This window comes from Pelobates fuscus, chromosome 3 (genome assembly GCF_036172605.1).
Source record: "Pelobates fuscus isolate aPelFus1 chromosome 3, aPelFus1.pri, whole genome shotgun sequence".
NCBI lineage: Eukaryota > Metazoa > Chordata > Amphibia > Anura > Pelobatidae > Pelobates > Pelobates fuscus.
In genome coordinates, this window is record NC_086319.1 from 168,530,520 (window position 1) to 168,552,891 (window position 22,372).

The 22,372-nt window shown below is 41.7% G+C and overlaps 1 protein-coding gene across 7 annotated transcripts in view; it reads right to left on the reverse strand.

Annotated features, from left to right (window-relative positions):
- Positions 1-22,372, reverse strand: part of CACNA1C (calcium voltage-gated channel subunit alpha1 C) — a 590,913-nt gene that overhangs the window by 60,826 nt on the left and 507,715 nt on the right. For 4 of the 7 annotated variants that reach the window (XM_063447661.1, XM_063447666.1, XM_063447664.1 and 1 more), the window contains one exon: positions 9,692-9,775. In XM_063447661.1, coding sequence (XP_063303731.1) covers positions 9,692-9,775 — 84 coding nt within the window. Of the gene's footprint in view, positions 1-9,120; positions 9,205-9,691; positions 9,776-22,372 lie in introns of all 7 variants that reach the window. The other 3 variants (XM_063447667.1, XM_063447665.1, XM_063447663.1) reach the window with 1 other exon arrangement.

Below are 22,372 nucleotides of genomic sequence, written 5' to 3' on the forward strand. Positions count from 1 at the left end.
CATTATGGAAGGTGTAGTCCATCGGGAGTGCCAAATGCTGTCCTGCCCTATCACCATAACAGATAAGATGTACAATACATTTACAGCACACATATATCAGTTAATTTAATCTATATACATATTACAAGTAGAGAACTGGAAAAATACAGAATATGGAAAAGTGATATCTCCTCTTTTAGGAAGAGATATTACTTTATTGGCTCCTTTAATGAAATTAGTGACATTTGTTACCCTAACCCAAGTTACAGAATTTTAACTGTTTCCAATTACAAGTACACTGCTCAAAAAAATAAAGGGAACACAAAAATAACAAATCCTAGATCTGAATGAATTAAATATTCTTCTGAAATACTTTATTCTTGGATCACACCAAAGTCACACAAAAATAAAAAAAATAGAAATCTAATTTTTCAACCCATGGAGGTCTGGATTTGGAGTCACACTCAAAATTAAAGTGGAAAAACACACTACAGGCTGATCCAACTTTGATGTAATGTCCTTAAAACAAGTCAAAATGAGGCTCGTAGTGTGTGTGGCCTCCACGTGCCTGTATGACCTCCCTACAACGCCTGTGCATGCTCCTGATGAGGTGGCGGAGGGTCTCCTGAGGGATCTCCTCCCAGACCTGGACTAAAGCATCTGCCAACTCCTGGACAGTCTGTGGTGCAACGTGACGTTGGTGGATGGAGCGAGACATGATGTCCCAGATGTGCTCAATTGGATTCAGGTCTGGGGAACGGGCGGGCCAGTCCATAGCATCAATGCCTTCGTCTTGCAGGAACTGCTGATACACTCCAGCCACATGAGGTTTAGCATTGTCTTGCATTAGGAGGAACCAAGGGCCAACCGCACCAGCATCATCTCGGTACCTAATGGAAGTCAGGCTACCTCTGGCGAGCACATGGAGGGCTGTGCAGCCCCCCAAAGAAATGCCACCCCACACCATTACTGACCCACTGCCAAACCGGTCATGCTGGAGGATGTTGCAGGCAGCAGAACGTTCTCCATGGCGTCTTCAGACTTTGTTACGTCTGTCACATGTGCTCAGTGTGAACCTGCTAAAATCTGTGAAGAGCACAGGGCACCAGTGGCAAATTTGCCAATCTTGGTGTTCTCTGGCAAATGCCAAACGTCCTGCACGGTGTTGGGCTGTAAGCACAACCCCCACCTGTGGATGTCGGGCCCTCATACCACCCTCATGGAGTCTGTTTCTGACCGTTTGAGCAGACACATGCACATTTGCGGCCTGCTGGAGGTCATTTTGCAGGGCTCTGGCAGTGCTCCTCCTGTTCCTCCTCGCACAAAGGCGGAGGTAGTGGTCCTGCTGCTGGGTTGTTGCCCTCCTACACATCTCCTGATGTACTGGCCTGTCTCCTGGTAGCGCCTCCATGCTTTGGACACTACACTGACAGACACAGCAAACCTTCTTGCCACAGCTCGCATTGATGTGCCATCCTGGAGGAGCTGCACTACCTGAGCCACTTGTGTGGGTTGTAGACCCCGTCTCATGCTACCACTAGAGTGAAAGCACCACCAGCATTCAAAAGTGACCAAAACATCAGCCAGGAAGCATAGGAACTGAGAAGTGGTCTGTGGTCACCACCTGCAGAACCACTCCTTTATTTGGGGTGTCTTGCTAACTGCCTATAATTTCCACCTGTTGTCTATCCCATTTGCACAACAGCATGTGAAATTGATTGTCACTCAGTGTTGCTTCCTATGTGGACAGTTTGATTTCACAGAAGTGTGATTGACTTGGAGTTACATTGTGTTGTTTAAGTGTTCCCTTTATTTTTTTCGAGCAGTGTATATCTAATTATACAGCTGGAATCAAAAGTATTCACCTCCACTGAAAATCATTTTTTTGTCAAAATGTACATACTTTTAGCTGTTTGCAATGAACAAATATATAAAAGCAATCTAAATACCGTATATACTCGAGTATAAGCCGACCCGAATATAAGCCGAGGCCCCTAATTTTATCCCAAAAAACTGGGAAAACTTATTGACTCGAGTATAAGACTAGGGTGGGAAATGCAGCAGCTACTGGTAAATTTCTAAATAAAATTAGATCCTAAAAAAAATATATTAATTGAATATTTATTTACAGTGTGTGTATAATGAATGCAGTGTGTGCGTATGTGTGTGTGTATGAGTGCAGCGTGTGTGTATGAGTGCAGTGTGTGTGAGTGCAGTGTGTGTGTGCATGAATGCAGTGTGTGTGTGTATGAATGCAGTGTGTGAATGCAGTGTGTGCAGGGCCGGTGCAAGGATATTTGCCGCCGTAGGCAAAAAACATTTTGCCGCCCCTCCCCCCCCATATGTCCTGACTTCCCCTCCTCCTCCCTCAGTGGTCCTTACCTCCCCACCCCCGTGTTCCTTCACCCCCCCCCCAGTGGTCCTGACTCACCCCTCCCCTAGTGGTCCTTACCCTCCCTTCCCCTAGTGGTCCTTATCCCACCCCCTCCCTCTCATAGTGGTCCTTATCCCCTTTCTCCCTCCCATAGTGTTCCTTATCCCCCCCCATCCCTCCCATAGTGGTCCTTATCCCACCCCCTCCCATAGTGGTCCTTATACCCCCCCTCCCTCCCATAGTGGTCCTTATACCCCCCTCCCTCCAATAGTGGTCCTTATCCCCCCCTCCCTCCCATAGTGGTCCTTATCCCCCCCCCCTCCCTCCCATAGTGGTCCTTATACCCCCCTCCCTCCCATAGTGGTCCTTATCCCCCCCTCCCTCCCATAGTGGTCCTTATCCCCCCCTCCCTCCCATAGTGGTCCTTATACCCCCCTCCCTCCCATAGTGGTCCTTATCCCCCCCTCCCTCCCATAGTGGTCCTTATCCCCCCCCTCCCTCCCATAGTGGTCCTTATCCCCCCCTCCCTCCCATGGTGGTCCTTATACCCCCCCCTCCCTCCCATAGCGGTCCTTATACCCCCCTCCCTCCCATAGCGGTCCTTATACCCCCCCTCCCATAGTGGTCCTTATACCCCTTTTTTTTGTTATTATTAATTTTTATTTTATTATTATTTCTTATTTTATTTATATATTTTTTTTCGTCCCCCCTCCCTGCTTGATATATGGCAGGGAGGGGGGCTCTCCTTCCCTGGTGGTCCAGTGGCAGTTCAGTGGGGGGGAGAGGGGGGCTGGCAGAGCTGTAACTTACCTGTTCTGCAGCTCCTGTCAGCTCTCTCCTCCTCTGCGCCGTCCGTTCTGCTCTTCTGTCAGCTTACACTGTAAGTCTCGCGAGAGCCGCGGCTCTCGCGAGATTTACACTGGGAGCTGACCGAGGTGCTGACCGGACGGCGCAGAGGAGGAGAGAGCTGACAGGAGCTGCAGAACAGGTAAGTTACAGCTCTGCCAGCCCCCCTCTCCCCCCAGTCTGTATTATGGCAATGCAAATTGCCATAATACAGACCTTGACTCGAGTATAAGCCGAGTTGGGGGTTTTCAGCCCAAAAAATGGGCTGAAAAACTCGGCTTATACTCAAGTATATACGGTAACACAACGAATGCTTCAAGTGTTTTCCCCAAATTTAAACTGAAAATGCAACTTATAATGACTTCTCCAGTATCAAAATTATTCAACCCCTTCATGGCAAGCATATTTAGTACTTAGTAAAGCACACTTTAGCTGTTATGACCTGCTGCAAACGGGATGCATAGCCAGACACCAGCGTCTTACAGTGTTCCTGAGGAATCTCAGCCTGTTGCTCATGGGCAATAACCTCCAGTTCAGTAATATTCTTCGGTTTGTGTACTGCAACTGCTTTCTTCAAATTCCACCAGAGATTTTCTATGTGGTTCAAGTCAGGTGACTGTGATGGCCACTGGAGAATTTTCCAGGACTTCTTCTGCAACCAAGTCTTGGTGGAATTTGAGTTATGCTTAGGATCATTTTCTTGTTGGAAGGCCCAAGCTTCAGCGTACTCATAGACAGCATGACGTTTTCTCCTAGGATTTCCTGATACTTCAATGAATCTATCTTGCCTCCAAATGCTGCAGGTTTCCAGTGACAGAGGATGCAAAGCAGCCCAGAACATCACCGAGCCACAACCATGCTTAACTGTAGGCAGAGTGCTCTTTTCAGCATATTCTTCTTCCTCAAGACATACTTCTAATCCATTGGGCTGAAAAGTTCCAGTTTTGTCTCATTGCTCCACATAACAGAATCCTAAACCATCTGTGGCTTATTTATATGATTTAAAGCATATTGGAGCCAACTTTTCTTGTACTTCTGGGTCAGTAGTGGTGTACATTTTAGAGCTCTGGCATGGAAAAATTCTGATATTTCTAACATATAGTCAAACAAAACACTCAACAAACTCCTAGCCTGTTCAGGTGTTTCAAGTGTTCCAGCTAAAGTATACCTGATGCAACTAATGCAGCCATTGATTAGTTGCATCCGCTGTTATTGAGACAACACTTGTTTTGCATATTTGTGCTGTTGTGAGGGATTCTATTCAGGGGGTTGAATCATTTTGAGACTAGAGAAGTTATTATAAGTTGCATTTTCAGTTGAATTAGGGGAAACCACTTAAAGCATTCTTTGTGTTAAGCTATTTCAATTGCTTTTGTTTAATTTGTTCATTGCAAACAGCTGAAAGTCTGCAAAGTTTGACAATGAACCAGATTTTCAATGGGAGTTGAATAATTTTGAGTACAACTGTAAATCACTCACTCCATCCTTGTCTAATTAATTGTTTTTATAAAGTGTGCCTGAAACAACATTTAAATTCTTAAGTAACTACAATTACATTAACTATTAAAATATTAATAATTAATTAAGTAGCTGTGGGGGAAAGGGTGGGGAAGCTCTGCATTGCATCTCCCCACCTTCCCTCCAATCGGAAAGGGTTTAATTCTACTTTATTTGAATCATTAATCAATGATAAAGAAAAGCAGCTCCCCAGAACTTTATCTGTCTAGGTTTCCAAGCATTAACATAGGATTATTCTAAGAATGATTCTCCTAAAAATTACAGAGTAGCCAACAATGTTTTTCTTTTATTAAAAAACAAAAAACCTTCACTCGTTACACAAAAGTTTAATGGAATGAAAGGCTCTGTAAACGTAAAATCCAGAGGTGAACTGCCTAATGTTAAAATACTTGAAAGATGAGGGATTAGAAGAAAAGAGAACATGGCAGTTCTGTAGAAAAATGGTTACATCATGCCAGGGTACAGATAGATAGAGCAGGGCCAAGACTGTATAGCAGGAGATGGTGGGAGCCATAGTGGCACTAGTCACAGAAGGTGAATCTGGGATGTCACGAGAGAATTATAGCAGAAAAGGTTTTACTGTAAGGGACAAAGGGCAGTTCGGTGGTAAAATATCTCTTACAACTGATTTCCAGATAATGTTCTAGTTATTAAATTTGCCTTTATTGAGCTGTTGGGGAGCCAAGGTAAATCGAGTTCTGAATTTTTACGCATCTCCACCTGATAAGTTAAGAAGGCAAGCACACTGGGAAACTTGCTGTGATTGCCCCAGAATCTCTTGAATGAATGGGCTAGATACTGAAACAGCAAATTATATTTGTTTCAGGGAAGTGAATTTTAACTGCACCCAAACCTAAAATGCAATTATCTGTCCACTTTTAGACAAGGACTAAATATGAGAATACTATGAATAGGGCAACATTAAAAATATATATTATTATAGGCTTCTATGCAATATATTCTGTTGCTTAATAAACAGTAATCATACTGGCTAGATTTTTATTTAAACTAAGCATTGCAACACGGCCAAGTCTTGGATAGTATGGTGACAGGCTGGTGTGGGGGAGTGTAAGTGGCACAAGTGCTGTTATACACACAGCCTCGTCCCAGTGTGCATATGTGCCAGTTTAAAAGGCTGCGTAAGGTGGCCAATAAGGGCAGAAATGACCAGGAATCGCTTACTGAATTTTATCGAGATGGCAGACCCAGAAACATGGACTGTGGTACGGGGGGCACAGATCAGGAATTTGCCACTGAATTTGGGACTATTTGCTAGTATGCAATATAGAGTCATGTCAGCCACAAATTAATTAATCAACTACACATTAAAGCATTGTATTATCTTTTCTGGATATTATCAACGTGCCTTTTTAAATTTCAGTTTCAAGAAATACTTGGGGGTGAAATGCTTTAGAGTGTATATGATGTCACTCATCAAGTATTAAAATGTCCATAAACAGTATATACAGTTACTTGGTTAAAACCAGGCATTCTTTCAATACAGTGCCTTGCATAGTACTTCTGTGGGCTGTATATAACTGCCCTTCTTGGCTGCAAACATGCAGTCAATATATTTGGAGCCACATTGGGAGGTTAGGGGGCATATTTCACAATCCAGTTGTAGGCAAGTGAGGTATAACAGGCTACCAGGCTTAGTTACTAAACTGAGAATTCAAAGTGAATTGCACAAGATTTTCAGAGTCATTGATTTAGATCATTTTTCCAGAGTGGCTATTTTGGCATTAAAGGGACACTTTAGTCACCAAAACTACTTTAGCTTCATGAAACAGTTTTTGTGTATATATCGTGCCCTTGTAGTCTCACTGCACCATTCTCTACTATTTGGGAGTTAAATCACTTTTACTAGTGTTTATGCAGCCCTAGCCATGCCTCCCTTGTCTGTGACTGACACGGCCTGCATGAAAACAAAATGGCTTCATTTTCAAATCAGATGTAACTGACTTTAGAATGTTTATCTTCTGCTCTGTAAATTGAACCTTAATCACACACAGGAGGCTCCTACAGCTTCTAGCAAGCTATTAACAGAGCAGGACATAATTTATGTCTAAATTAAACAGAATTTGCAATAAAGGAGGTGTAAATATTAGATTACTCTTTACAGGAAGTGTTTAGGAAGGCTGTGTAAGTTACATGCAGGGAGGTGTGACTAGGGCTGCATAACCAAATTGATTTAACTCCTAAATGGCAGAGAATTGAGCAGTGAGACTGCAGAGGCACGATCCATGCACCAAAACTGCCTCATTAAACTAAAAGTTATTTTGGTGACTATGCTGTCCCTCTCAGTTTGAAATTCACTTTGAATCCTCACTTTCACAAATATCCCTTTGGGACCCAAATTCCTTTTTGTATCGTACTGTCTCTCCTTTGTTTCTTTTGATGTGAATGAGGGTATAATTGAGTTTCACAACAATATGATACACAGTCATGGTTTTTAAGCTACAGTAAATGAGATGAGTTATCAGGTATATCAAATGATCTGCCTTTGTCAAAATTATGTTTTCATTCAAAAATAAAACCAGTTCATAAAGTGACAATACCAAAAACAAGAAAATAACATGGTATCCATAATGTTGAGGGCTACACCCAAACCAGTGACAATAAATTAAACCAGCACATGCAACTCAATACAATTCTTTGGCAGCTTGCAGACTGAGATGTTGCCATCCTGTGGGAAAAAGAAAAAAAACAAAAAAAAAAAACCCCAAATCAATGTTTTAAAAAAAAACCCCAAAAAATAAAAATAAAAACCCGTATGCTATATTTGCCAGTCTCTTGTCAGGGTTATTCAATAAACTGTGAATAGCTCAGCTGATTTTTAACAAAATGTTTACATTTTGGCAGTATACCCGCAAAACATTTAGTAGAGCAACTTCTCGTTCATACAAGAGGAGTACAGGGCCATAGCCTGCTTCTGTTTATACTAGTTTATACTAGTGGTAAGAGTCACGCTTCTTTTGGGAATTTTATAATAAATGCTGTCTTTAATATCGATCAACTCTAAATTGGGCTTATCTGCTCTCCAAGCTCCTTAATAGTTTTAATTGGTTTTCTGCTTCGTCATTACATCTAGAGATTGACTAGAAGACATGATAGCTCGGCCTTTCTGAAGTTTACTGCACACTTTTTAATAGACTATCATAAATCTTATTTTCCTTGCAAATTGCATTTTCTGTGTTTTTTTCATTGCTCTCCATTTAGTTTTAATGTTTGACCAATTTTCATTAAAATATTTGTTTTACAGTTTTATATATATTTTCTTTCTATTGTGTTGTTTTCTTGTAGCATATTACTGATGAGTTAAAATGTTTGTGTTCATCCTGTTTGTTCTCAGGAGATAATAGAAATAAAAATGGTTTGGTAAGTCAAAATAATGTAAATTATTCGGAAACTGGGAAATGGTCAGCTCAGCTGCATAGCACATCACAGTCACTCAGTACCTAAGCTTTCTGCACGTAAAACGCATTGGAAACTTCACAATTTCTGAAAGCCAAAACTTGCTCAACTTGCTTTGTGACTTGGCAATTCAATTGGTGATATTTAGGCAACTCATAAAGAACATGTTTTTCTTGGTAATAATTAAATATGGCATTAACATGGTAAAATACATAAAAACATTTTGCAAAATTTTACACACATGCCACAGAAAGATAAAAGCAAAGATTATAGCGCAATTCACATGAGGAATAAAGTCACAGGATTTTCAGGAATACTTTGTACTAATATATTACTCATTACTTTATTACTGTTTGTTAAATTTACTATCATGACTATGTCAATGGAATTAATATGAGCAGCAAACAAAATTTTATTTAGTGTTATTCAGTTGTTGTTTTCACTTTTTTTTTTTTTTTTTAATAAAATGGCCTATCAAACTCAAAGAGGGAGATTTATAAAGAGAAAATCTGGGACAGTTCATGGGGCAGCCATGGAAAGCAATGATTGTCGGTTGCATGTTTAGAACTTTGGGTTTCGTATAAAGAACAAGTCTAGGACAAAGTTCTAAACATAAACCAATTGGAATTCTTGGTGATGGTTCCACTTTTAGAATGCTATCCCATAAAGAACTCTCAGATTTACAATGATCATTAAATAAGTGCTTGGCCTTATAGCACTGCCGTGACTCAATCCTTCTGTGAGTGTGAGACAAAGTGGCTCTGTGGTAAGACCAGTCCTGCTATACAGTTTATATCATGCCAGGAGAAGTGTATGCAACAGAATCCTAACTCTTTCAAAGAATAATAGAAAAAGAATAAAGTAAAAAAAGAAAAGAAAAAAGGAAAAGAAAACATAAAAAGAGAGAACTAAATTAAAAACGAGAGGAGGAAAGACAAACAGGGGAAGGGAGATGCAGCCACAGTCACGGACAGACGATGGTTACTTACGTTTAGTTCGGTGATTGCTATATCAACAATGCTACCCACTACTATCAGTGCATCAAAAGTGTTCCATGCATCACAGAAATAGTGCTGCATGGGTGCCCGGGAGGATTGGAGGGAGAAAGAGAAAGAGAGAGAGAAAGAGAAAATCAAAGGAAAGAAAAATAAAAAGTGTGAACAAGGGAAAGAAAGGAAAGAAAAATTAAGAATAAAGAAATAAAACTAAAAAGGAAAGGTTATGAGCCATGTATGTGTCCTCTTGTGTTCGGCCGCTGGGTGTACCCTGTTAAACTGTACATTGACACTCCAAAACGCAACATATGCTGCAGGGTTGGGGAGAGATGAGAGAGGGAAAAGCCCCTTCTGCCCCCCCTCCTCTGGCTGGCATGGGGTGCACCGGGGCTCTTCCCTTCTCTCTCTCCCATCTCACTGGGGAGAAGGATGCTGCAAGATCAATAGTAACATCACTAGGAGCAGGGCAGAGAGAAGCACCCACACCAGCAGGGAGAAAGGGAGAGAGAAGGGGTGTGCAGGGGATAGGGGAGAGATAGGTGCAGACCTGCCCGGGTATACTTACATTGGTCTCGCTGAGAATGACGTCAACTACGCTGCCAATTACGATGAGAAAGTCAAAGACATTCCAAGGGTCAATAAAATAACCCTACATGGGGGAATCAGGAGGCAAGGCAGGGTGGGGAATTAAAAAGGATTGTTAGACAGACTCAAGATGTCAAATACAGTTTCAGCACTCAACCACCTCCTTGCCGGAGGAACTCACAATCCATTTCATTGCAAGTCCTTCTGGCGGAGAAAGGGTTAAGTGATCATCCCACTGCTTCCCACCCCACTCCCACATCAAGCAGGGCAAACTCAGCATCTGCAGTCCTTCCTGCTTCACAGTGTTATCGGGCTTATGAAACATGATTAGATTAGCCAGCAGTGAAGGGGTTAAGCATCTGAACCCAACCTTTGGTCTTTGGTGTGTTTACAATGTACATACATTTATTACTGATACCTCAAAAGGCAGCAATTTAGCTCACCTCATTTATCTGCACTACTAAATCTCACCTACACTTCCCAGGGTTAATCTTAGGGTAATTTGACGTCAATTAGGAATTACCTTGAATTAGTTAGGACAAGGATGTTCAATCAGTGTCCTCCAGCTGTTGTTGGATTCTGTTTCCTGCATATGCTATTTTCTTATCTCTGGCAGATAGTTATATGAAATGCAGCACAGCAATAGCTGAAGGACCAAGGTTTGAGACCTCTAAGAACTAATAGTACTAAGCTCTTCAAATTACCCCCTTTGATACATAATTGGGAATTTAGAGTGATAAGTACAATGCTAAATTTAATTTTATATGGATGTAAATCGGATAGATTCAAACTTAGTGACTACATTATGTAGTAAAACTTATGGATATTCAATTAAGTAAAAATCCTCCAATAGGATTCTCCCTAAGTTTGAAGAACATCTCCGGGTTTATCTATAACCCCAAAACATTATTATATATTTCCATTTTAAAAGAGGTATCATGAGAGTTCTCTACCTTTCACTGATCACAGTTTATACAATAATAAGCGGTCCTGAAAAGTGAAACGCGTCATGCTTCCTCTGTTTGGATGCTTTCCCTGCTCTCATCATGTAAAGGATTGTCAACAAATATATTTTAGTATCTAGATCAACAGTGTACTACTTTTTTTTTCAATTTACCGTAAGTTAAATTATTTTTTTACTGTTTACTTATATTTCAATACTTTAATATAGTGTAATCTAATTTGAATGTATTGTTAAAACTGACCAGCTTTTTTAGAACAATTATTGTGTATATCCTGTTCTAATATTTTTGTTTGGACTTGCATAAATTACTATTCATAAAGATCAGTTGTTGGGCAAAGTGTTCAAAGTAGAGAAGTTGCCTTATAAAACAATGGTATATCCCAGCTGATTGATCCACTTTTTGAACTTTGCTCAGAATTGCTCTTTAGAAATATGTCCAAATGTATAGAGAACACACAGTGGAGAGTTCCCATTGATATATATCTTAGTTATCCTGGGATTTGCAATGTGCTACATAGAACAGATAGCATAAGGCAAACAGACAAACAATAAGGCTGACTTAACCACACAATAAATAAAACAATGAAAAAAAAGCAATCAATTCATACCTTTTCACCCATGAGTTAAGTGAATTGCTATTTTTTAGAATTATAGATCAATGTGGACATTTTTACTGTGAGGGTAATATATTCACTAACAGGAGGCTTATTATATAATAGTATCAGTCATATAGGGCCTTCTAGTTATTACAAATATAACAAAACAAAAGACCACACAAAACAATTAACTCTGTAAGTGCAATTCTTTGCTTGGTCTTCTGTGACTCAATGGGGCTTATTTACTAAACACCTTAATGAATTTAAAATCGTATTACATCGTTCAGGCTAAAATAGTCACATTGTGACAACAGCAGAGTGGGCAAACGTTTCCAAAATGTTTACATTTTATACTCAAATATGGCGTTTAGGAATCAACTGCATAAAGCTCATATCAAAGAGTATGCAAATAGTCTTGAAGAAGGTTTGAATGTTTAAATTTTGTGCTAATAATGAACACGGGTATCACCATCCCATGACAGCTTTTCAGTTATAATCCATATGGTCGGTCATTAAACATCACGCCAAGGTAGTTAACACGAATTACTCTATGATAATTCAGAAATAATGTCCCATAACAATGTATAACTTTCAAATTTTGCCCCATGGTGGTAGTGAAACAGTATTGATTACAAGGAAATGTAAAGCAAAAGCAGGCATTGTAGGCAGACAATTGTGTGGTGGGATCACAAGAACAATAGGAAAGAAAAAAGTGGATGTTACATGCTGAAAGTGAGATAGGGGTTAGTGCAACAGTGAAATGAAAAAAGGAGTATAGACAACAGTGACAATGAAAGCAACAGTTCTGTGTGTAATAAAGTGAAATAACACTGTAATAATACTGTGCAGGGGGTTTAATCACTAAGCAATAGTCTGAGATCAATTCATGACCAAATCACTAAATTTAGGCCCAATATATAATCCTCAGGCTGCACAGTGAATGTGCTATATGGTTAGCTTTATTGGTGCATACAGGATACAAACAAAAACAAATGCAACGTTTCGGCCTAACCAGCCTTAGTCATTGTCATGTATGTCCCAATAAACCTAATTTTCTTTAACAACCATTATGGCCCAAATGTTGTAGTTCAGTTTTCAATTTGCCATGATTCATTGTTTAACGGATGAAACCTCTTGAAGCAAATTTAAAGACAACTAACAAACATTTGGATCAGTAAACTGAACATGAAAAATGGTATGTAGACCGTGTTTTATTTGTTGTTATTAATATGGATTCCAGACTACTTGCAATGGAAGTTCAAACTGCAATTATCAGAACTTGCTCTCCTGGTCTGATTTATAGACCAGTTACAGCACCGCTTGGCAAGTTTTTACAATATGTGAAATTAAGGAAAAGGGAAGTGACTGCTACAAACAAGAACTACTCTAAACCTACTGAAGAGTTTTAAAAAGCACTTTGGGCAACATATTCAAAAGGACACCATAGTAACCAGAACAACTGCAGCTTCATGTAGTTGTTCTGGTGTCTATAGCCTGCCCCTGCACATTTGTTGCTGTAAACACTGCCTATTCAGAGAAAAGGCAGTGTTTACATTACAGCCTAGGAACTCCTCAGACGGCCACTAGAGGAGCTTCCTGGGTCAGTGCTACAAAATGTGCAGCACTGACGTTCAGGGTCTTCACGCTCTTCATGGAGACGCTGAACTTTTGCCATAGAGATGCATTGATTCAATGCATCTCTATGAGAAGAGGCTGATTGGCCAGGTCGGTGTTTGGCCCCGTACCGCCTCCTATGGGAAAGCAATGGATTGTCTGAGATCATAAATAAGAGGTGGATCGGGGTGGTGCTAGAAATAAGGTGAGTTTCAACCCTTTGTAAGGGGACTATGGTGGGGGCAAGCCACCTAAATGGTGGTTTTAGCACTATAGGGTCAGGAATACATGCTTGTGTTCCTGACCCTATAGTGTTTCTTTAAGTCTCTATGTTCCTTTATTTAATATGGTGGACATTTTACCTGTACTTTTGCAAAGGTCGAACAATAAAAAATTAGATGCTTTTCTATACCTTTTTCTGTTTGAGCCCACCTGCAATAAAATTTAAAAGCTGGGAAAATACCTTCTATGAACTAAAAATTGTAGCCGTTATGATACTACATATATGTGCAAAGAACAGGTAAACTCAGAAATAAAATTAGGATAAAGATAAAATTAGACACCTTTGTATATTAACCACATTTAAAGTCTGAATTATATAAAACAATATGGTAATAGTCTAGACATCATAACCACTATATGCTGATGTAGTGGCTATGGTGCCATACGGTTGCAGGAACAGCTTAATAGCTTGGTTTGACTGTGTGACTACTGCTAATGCTGAAGTTCTATTCACACATTAGACATATGAATTAATCTTACAAAGATCAGACGTATTACAGACCTGCCTATAACTTTCACAGTAATCTATGTACCTTTAAATGTACCTGTGTTTAGAGGTTAATACAGTAAAGGAGTTTAAGCATGCGTGGGATAGGCATAATGCTATCCTAACTATAATATAAGGCCAGGGACTAATGAAAGTATTTAAAAAATTGGGCAGACTAGATGGGCCGAATGGTTCTTATCTGCCGTCACATTCTATGTTTCTATGTTTCTAAAATTACCTTGGGTTCCCATATAGGATATCAGAGTGGAAAAAATAAATTGTTACGAAATAAAAAGGCCAGCTGTTTATGTCTAAATTTTACTTAGTTGTCAAACATGTCAAACATTAAAACAAAAAAGATTAGAAGTGCTCACCTGTATATAATTGTGCAAAATATATAATATTAGGAACATTGATGGAACAATAGTGCTATTCAGTTATACATTCCAATATTTATATTGGACAAAAAGAGATACTTTGGGTGGACCCAGTGATGTGAATTGTGTCACTGGCACACTCCCTTTTACAGGGGTTGATCATCCTAGATAGGGACACTTGGGAGTCAGGGCCACGTTAAGAGGTGCTGACAATTATGATGTGCCTAATTACAGAATCTTATCGACAGAAAACACTAAAACAGTTATACCTCCCAAGCATCATGTATCTGGTGGAGGTAGTGCTGGAGGTAAACTCACAAGATATAGATATCAGAAAACACATACCCTAAGGTAACCACTCGCTTCCATCTTTCAAGTCAATCCATACCCCCTAACAGCAGTGTCCAGTGAAGCAGGATTTCGGTGGGCAGCTGAAACGAGTGGGCCACTGATGTGAATCACGTAACCAAAACCACCCAAAGGGACAAACATGCCCAAAAAGGTGGCGTGTCTGCATGAAGAATTAGATGGTAAGTCTGGCATGAATGCTCGTTTTATGATCACTACGTCATGCAGGATTACCAACCAAGTGCATACTGTGCAGACAGTTCTCTGAGCCTGGCTAAAATGTGTCTAATGATGTGCTAGCTCTACACTTTCTAAGGACTGTCCCCAGGGCTGGTGCAAGGATTTTTGGGTACACAGGCGAAGATGCATTGTGCCTGTGTGTTTCTCTCCCCTCTTCTCTCGGTCCCTTAGTGTTTCTTTACCCTCCCTTCCCTGTGTCCTAATGTTCCCCTCCCCTCTCTTTCCCGTAGTGTTCCTCTCCGTCCTTTCTCCTCCCTGTCCCTTAGTGTTTCTCTCCCCTCCCTGTCCCTTACTGTTCCTCTCCCTCCCTTCCCTGTCCCTTAGTTTTTCTCTCCCCTCCCTGTCCCTTAGTGTATCTCTTCCCTTGCCTTCCCTCCCTTACTGTTCCTCTCCCTCCCTTCCCTGTCCCTTAGTTTTTCTCTCCCCTCCCCTGCTTGTCACTTGGTGTGTGTCCCACCCCCTTAGTGGTTTCCTACCCTCACCTCCCTGGTGTGCCTCCAACATCACTTGTAGTGTGGCCGAGCGGAGTGGAGCGGACCGCGCAACAGGAGTTTCAGTTGCCTGTATCTGGTTGGACTGACAGGAAGTATGTTCTGTCAGTCAAGCCGGGTACAGGAAACTGAAGCTCTGGTACTGCAGTCCGCTCCGCTCGGCCACTCTACAGTCAGTGACTGATAGGAGGGAGCGCCTTGTGCTTCTTTCCTGCTGGGTCACTCGAATCTGGAGCACCCAGAGCCAGTGCACCCTAAGGCAGATGCCTATGCCGCTTTATGGACACAACGGCCCTGACTGTCCCCTAGCATTTGCTGGTCCACTCCTCTCCTAACCTACTTACAAGCAGGCAGAAGCACCTCTTTTACAGTCTGGGCAAAGAAAAATACTTCTCAATGAGTTGTAATACAGCTCTTTGTGTAGTCTGTCATTTGGTAGGCCACAGAAAGTCTGTGCTGGGGAAAAAGAGGAGGGCTTGCAGTAGCTGTCAGATACTAAATACTGCAAGTCAAGGTTTCATACACCCTTAAAAGAAACATGCAACACAAGTTACATGCATACATTTTTAAGGGTTGTTGGTTTTTAATAGAGTGTTCTTTTAAAAGTTGTTCCCCCATTTTTAAAACTTAAAGGAACACTCTAAGCACCAAAACTAGTTTAGCTAAACAAAACAGTTTGGTGTATACATCATGCCCCTTAAGTCTCAATTGTCTGCCATTTAGGAGTTAAATCACTATTGTTTATGTTTATGCAACCCTAGCCACTCTTTCCCCGGATGTGACTCACAAAGCCTCCATGAATTTGTTTTGAATGTTTAATCCTACCTTACAGCACAGTTTGTTTATTCTAGGAGTTATTTCCTCCTGCTCTGTTACTTTAACTTTAATCACACACAGGCCTCTGATGCAGGCTCTAGCAGGAAACAAGAACATTTTAATTAAATAGACTGTGCGATAAGAGAAACTAAAAAATGTAGACTCTTATTAGGGTGCAAGGGAAGGTGTGGCTAAGGCTGCATAAACAAACTGATGTAACTTCTAAATGACAAAGTACTGAACATTGAGACTGCAGGGCCTATGATTTAAGCACCCAAACCACTTCAATAAGCTAAATTTGTTTTGTTGCATGTAGTGTTCCTTTAACTTCAAAGATTCTACCCCAATGTTCTCTAGAAAAATAACCCTAATACACTGTTCCGTCTCCACCAGTGTCACATATTATATTTCTGCACACTTACCTACAGTAGAGCACTTCAAAAGTAGTTCTGAAAGTGTGTTTATTTTTTCTTTTCACAATAATTTGCCAACTGATTTGCAAAATTTAGTCCAAAGCAGTCAACTGAGAGATTTCCAAATTAGGCTGTCTGAGCACTATGTAAGTCACACAGAACATTGGTGTGCCAGAATCTTTTTAAAAGGTACCAATGTTTTTTTTGCCAGATTTTGAAAATGTATCTTTATTAGGTTTGTGACAGAGAAGGGCCGCTAGGACACAACATTTTATTTAAAAAAAAAAAACAATCTAAAAGGTTTCTCCTGTCGCCTCTGCGGAGCAATACTTTAAGACTGGCAAAACATATTGCTACACCTTTATGACAAAATATTATAAGAGTGGGACATGTAACAACGCCAGTGAACCAAGCATTTCTCTGGCATGTTACTGGAGCAATTCTAAGACTTCTTCCTTGTAAACGGAAAAGAGGGAAGCAGATCTCCTCTGGCCCAGTGTTAATTTTATCGACTAACCATTTTAGTCGACTAATATTTTTGAGATTTAGTCGACTAAAACTAGACTAAAATAATACAGATGACTAAAATGTGACTAAAACTAAAATTGAATTTTAGTCAAAATACTATGACTAAATCTAAACTGAAATTTGCTGCCAAAATTAACACTGCACAGAGGGGCTGTGGAAGAGGCAAAAGTGACAGACCCGGGCTTGAGAGAGAGACACCTAGAGGGGCTGGGAGGACACAGAGGGGCTGATGAAGGGGCAAAAGAGACAGAGGCTCTAACTAAACCCATTTTTAGTTGTGTCGAATAAAATCTGCTGGAGATTTAGTCAACTAAACTAGACTTAAACTAAAACAATTCAGATGACTCATATACGACTAAAACAAAAATGGCTTTTTAGTTAAAAGGCTTTGACTAAAACTAAATTGAAATTGGCCGCCAAAATTAACACTGCTCTGGCCTGCAATTTGAGATTCCCTCGAAAGCTGTCACCAATTCCTATTTTAGTTTAATTGAGCTCTATTGTGTCCTCGCTTGTATTTTCTTTACTCCAGTTTTACAGTTACCGTGACATATTGAAATGAATGGTACTGTGTTTTAACCCTCTGGGGTTGGGATGCATTTATTTAGAAGTACTGTACATGGAAGGTAACTGTATACAATCACAGTACAGATGAAATGAAAGCAGGGCTGGACTGCAATACAAGCTCTTATCCTAAGGGTCAGGTCTCGGGTACTCTGGGTGATCTAGTTCCCAGGCAGGGCTGACATGGAAAACATTCCCTGTGCTACACGTCATGTCAATGTCACATTGCTGTACCCTTATTGAACTCTTACATCCTGGGATTTTGGGCAAAGGCTGCCATGGGGGTATTAACCCCTTCACTGCTGTTAGAAAAAGATAGTGAGCCCTTACAATTCCCAAAACCTGTGCACTACGAGTTTATATATTTGTTTTAATTGTGTGTGTTGGAAATTTTGTAAACGTTTGTGATTTTTTTTTATTGGTATGGATTTTATTAGCTGGAGTTCAAAGGGATGTGTTCAGGTGTCTCTCTCACTCTGAGATGGTGTTATTGTGCAGTAGCAAGGAGGGAGGAGTCTGTATGCTGATATATTTGTATTAGAAAGCAAAATGTCAAAATGTCTGTGTATTAGAAGGATGAAAGAGATGTGTTATGATATCAGTGTATTTGGAGGAAGAGAAATGGTTATGTCCTGAGGTCTGTGCGTTGTAATTAGATGTGAGGAATGTGTCCTGGTGTCTGTGTATTAGGGGGAGAAGAGAGGTGTGTGCCCTGATAACTGTGTATTAGGCGAACAAAAGAGGCGTGTGCCTGATAACTGTGTATTAGGTGGAGAAGAGAGGTGTGTGCCTGATAACTGTGTATTAGGGGGAGAAGAGAGGTGTGTGCCCTGATAACTGTGTATTAGGGGAACAAAATAGGTGTGTGCCTGATAACTGTGTATTAGGTGGAGAAGAGAAGTGTGTGCCCTAATAACTGTGTATTAGGTGGAGAAGAGACGTGTGTGCCCTGTTGACTGTATATTAGGGGGAGAAGAGAGGTGTGTGCCCTGTTGACTGTGTATTAGGGGAAGAAGAGAGGTGTGTGCCCTGGTGACTGTGTATTAGGGGAAGAAGAGAGGTGTGTGCCCTGGTGACTGTGTATTAAGAGGAGAAGAGGGGTGTGTGCAGTGATGACTGTGTATTAGGGGAAGAAAAGAGGTGTGTGCCTGATAACTGTGTATTAGGAGAAGAAAATAGTTGTGTGCCCTGGTAACTGTGTATTAGGTGGACGAGGGAGGTGTGTGCCCTAATAACTGTCTATTAGTGGGAGAATAGAGGTATGTGTGCCCTGATATCTGTGTATTAGGAGGAACAGAGAGGTGTGCGTCTTGATGTCTGTGTATTAGGACGAGAGAGGTGTGTACCTGATGTATGTGTACTAGGAGGACGAAAGAGGTGTGTGTCCTGCTATCTGTGTATTAGGAGGATGAGAGAGGTGTGTCCCCTGATGTATGTGAATTAGAAATAGGGGAAAGGTGTGTGTGCCCTGATCAGGGCCAGCGCTTCCTATAGGTGACTTAGTCAGTCACCTAGGGCGCCCCTTAGGAAGGGGTGCCGCCAGAAGCACAGCCCCCCTCATGCTGCAGCTGCCTGAGTGCTCTGTAGAGAGCATCAGGTGGCTGCAGCACTGCCCGGGCCGATTGGTCCATGAGGGCGCACCGGCCCGGGGGCACAACATAAGAGGGATCAGCAGGAGGGAAGCGCACAGCGCTCCCTCCTGCCAGTCCCTCAGTGTATCGTGGCCGAGCTCCGGTCCAGTCCGCGGTACAGGAGCATCCGTTTCCTGTACCCGGCCAGGTACAGGAATCAGAAACTCCTGCATCGCGGACTGGACCGGAGCTCGGCCACGCTACACAGGGTAAGAGAGGGGGGTGAGGAGAACGGGGGGAGAGACCACTGAGGGAGGGGGGTTGGGGGAGAGACCAACCTGGGAGGGGTAGCAGGGGGGTGGGGGTGGAGGAGAGACCTTTATGGGAGGGAGGGGGGAGGGGGGGTGAGGAGAGACCACAAAGGGAGGGAGGGGTGAGGAGAGACCACTAAGGGAGGGTGAAGAGAGACCACTAAGGGAGGAAGGGGGGGAGGAAAGACCACTCAGGGAGGGAGGGGGAAGGTGAGACCACTAAGGGAGTGGGGGTGAGGAAAGACCACTAAGGGAAGGGTGGGGTGAGAAGAGGCCACTAAGGGTGAGGGGAAAGAAGAGACCACTAAGGGTGGGGGGTAGGAGAGACAACGAGGGGAGAGAGAGGAGAGACCACTAGGGGTGGGGTGGAGGAGAGACCACTAATGGAAAGGGGGGGGAGGAGGGGAGAGACCACTAATGGAAAGGGGAAAAGAGAGACCACTGGGGGGGGGAGGGAGAGGAGAGCAGAGGGGCAGGGGGAGAGGAGAGATCACTAATGGAAAGGAGGGAGAAGAAGAGAGTACACTAATGGAGGTGGGGGAGGAGAGTTGAGACCACTGAAGGGGGTGGGGGAGAGAGGAGACCACTAATGGGGTGGGGGAGAGAGGAGACCACTAATGGGGTGGGGGAGAGAAGAGACCACTAAGGGGCAGGGGAAAGCTCTATGTGGAGGGGGGGTAGAACAGAGCACTAAGGGATGGTGGGAGCACCAAGGGAAAGGGGGAGGGTAAGAGAGAGCACTAGGAGACAGGAGGGGAGATCACTAAGGGACAGGGGAGATCACTAAGGGACAGGGGGGCAGGGGAGGGCTCTAAGGGACAGAAGGGGAGAGCAGTAAGGGACAAGAGGGGAAAGAGGCTGAGGAAGGGGGAAAAGAGAAGCACAAAGGGGCTGGTAGGAAGATATGTGTTCTGATATCTATGTATTGGGAGAAGGTGGGAGATATGTGTTCTGATATCTATGTATTGGTAGAAGGTGAGAGATATGTGTTCTGATATCTATGTATTGGTAGAAGGTGAGGGATATGTGTTATGATATCTATGTATTGGGAGAAGGTGGGAGATATGTGTTCTGATATCTATGTATTGGTAGAAGGTGAGAGATATGTGTTCTGATATCTATGTGTTGGTAGAAGGTGAGGGATATGTGTTCTGATATCTATGTATTGGGAGAAGGCGGGAGATATGTGTTCTGATATCTATGTATTGGTAGAAGGTGAGGGATATGTGTTCTGATATCTATGTATTGGGAGAAGGTGAGAGATATGTGTTCTGATATCTATGTATTGGGAGAAGGTGGGAGATATGTGTTCTGATATCTATGTATTGGGAGAAGGTGAGAGATATGTGTTCTGATATATATGTATTGGGAGAAGGTGAGAGATATGTGTTCTGATATCTATGTATTGGGAGAAGGTGGGAGATATGTGTTCTGATATCTATGTATTGGGAGAAGGTGAGAGATATGTGTTCTGATATCTATGTATTGGGAGAAGGTGGGAGATATGTGTTCTGATATCTATGTATTGGGAGAAGGTGGGAGATATGTGTTCTGATATCTATGTATTGGGAGAAGGTGAGAGATATGTGTTCTGATATTTGTGTATTAGGAGGAGGAGAGAGGTAAGTGTCCTTATGCCAATATATCAGGAGTAGGTGAGAGATATGTGTCCTGATATCTGAGGTAAGCGGTATGAGTCCTCAAGTGAGCACATTAGGCAGAGGAGAGAGTTATTTGTCCTGATGTCTGTATTTAATGAGGAGATTAGATGTAGGTGTCCTGTTGTCCATATATTAAGAAGAGGGGGGAGGCATGTGTCCTGGTATTTGTGTACTAGAGGGAGAGGAGAGGCATTTTTATTGATGTCTGTGTATTGAGGGAGACATGGCAAAAATGGTCCAGAGATCTAGGTATTAAGAGGAGGGGATTTTGATGTACCTTTATAAAGGATATAATACTGGGATTATTTGGAGTTAACATGATGCTATACTTAGTCTTTGAATCAATGTGTTAGTTAATGTGATGCACAAAATTAAATTACAAAAGAGAAAACAATTAGTAATTTGTCTTTACAGCAGCAACAGAGCCTGGAAAAGGGAGCAGAACTGTTAGTGAGGGAGCAGGACAGGGGGCAGCAGCTGAGATCCTGGGGATAAGATGAATGGTGCTGAAAACAAGACACTCCTGCAAATAAATCCACCAACATGCACATTACAATCATTTTACTCCACCACCAGGGGGCAGACCTCCACACATGGAACATGTCCCGTCACAGTGATGAGACACGCTTGAGTTAGTTGGGGACAGTGTACTTACTATACCCATATTTGGCCAGTAGGAGGCAGGAGAGTGAGGGAATACACATTTTCCTTCTTTATACTTAGTATTTACTAAGTTCCAAAAAGTAACTTTTTTAATGTATAACTATTTGATCTACATGTATCAGAAATGTGTTATATTAAACTACCACTTAAAGCATGCACATTGCATTGGGTGAAATAAAAGACACTGCAAATTAAGACTCAAAAAGCTGTAAAAGAGTGACATTACATTTTATTAACAATAACCTGATTTCAGCCACCTAATGCACTAGGTTCCCAAAACCTTACTCAAGCAACACATTGAAGATTTGAATCCTTCTTGTTTGAGCCAGGTGTATAGTCTCCATGCCTCTGTGGTTAAAGTGTTAAAGAGGCTGCAACACACAGCAAAGTATCACTGGACTTCTAGATCTGTCCTGTCCCATTAGTACTGAAAAAGTTAAATCTGGACAACTTAATTATTCTTGAAACCTGCCATGTAAGGCACTTTAGCTGCTGTAAACTGTGATCCTTGTGATTGCTAAGAATCATAGTTAACATAGTCTCAGACTGCTGGAGTGCCTAACACTGGAATATGGTACTTGAGTAAAGGTTTGGGAACACTCAAGTTATAGTTAAGGTAGTGGAAGAATAGCTTCCTATGATAATACTTCTTACCCTGTATTCTCTGTTTCATTAATGTAAATTTGGAGGTCACACAACTTGAAATGCAGATGAGTGCTAAATGCCTCATTAAGA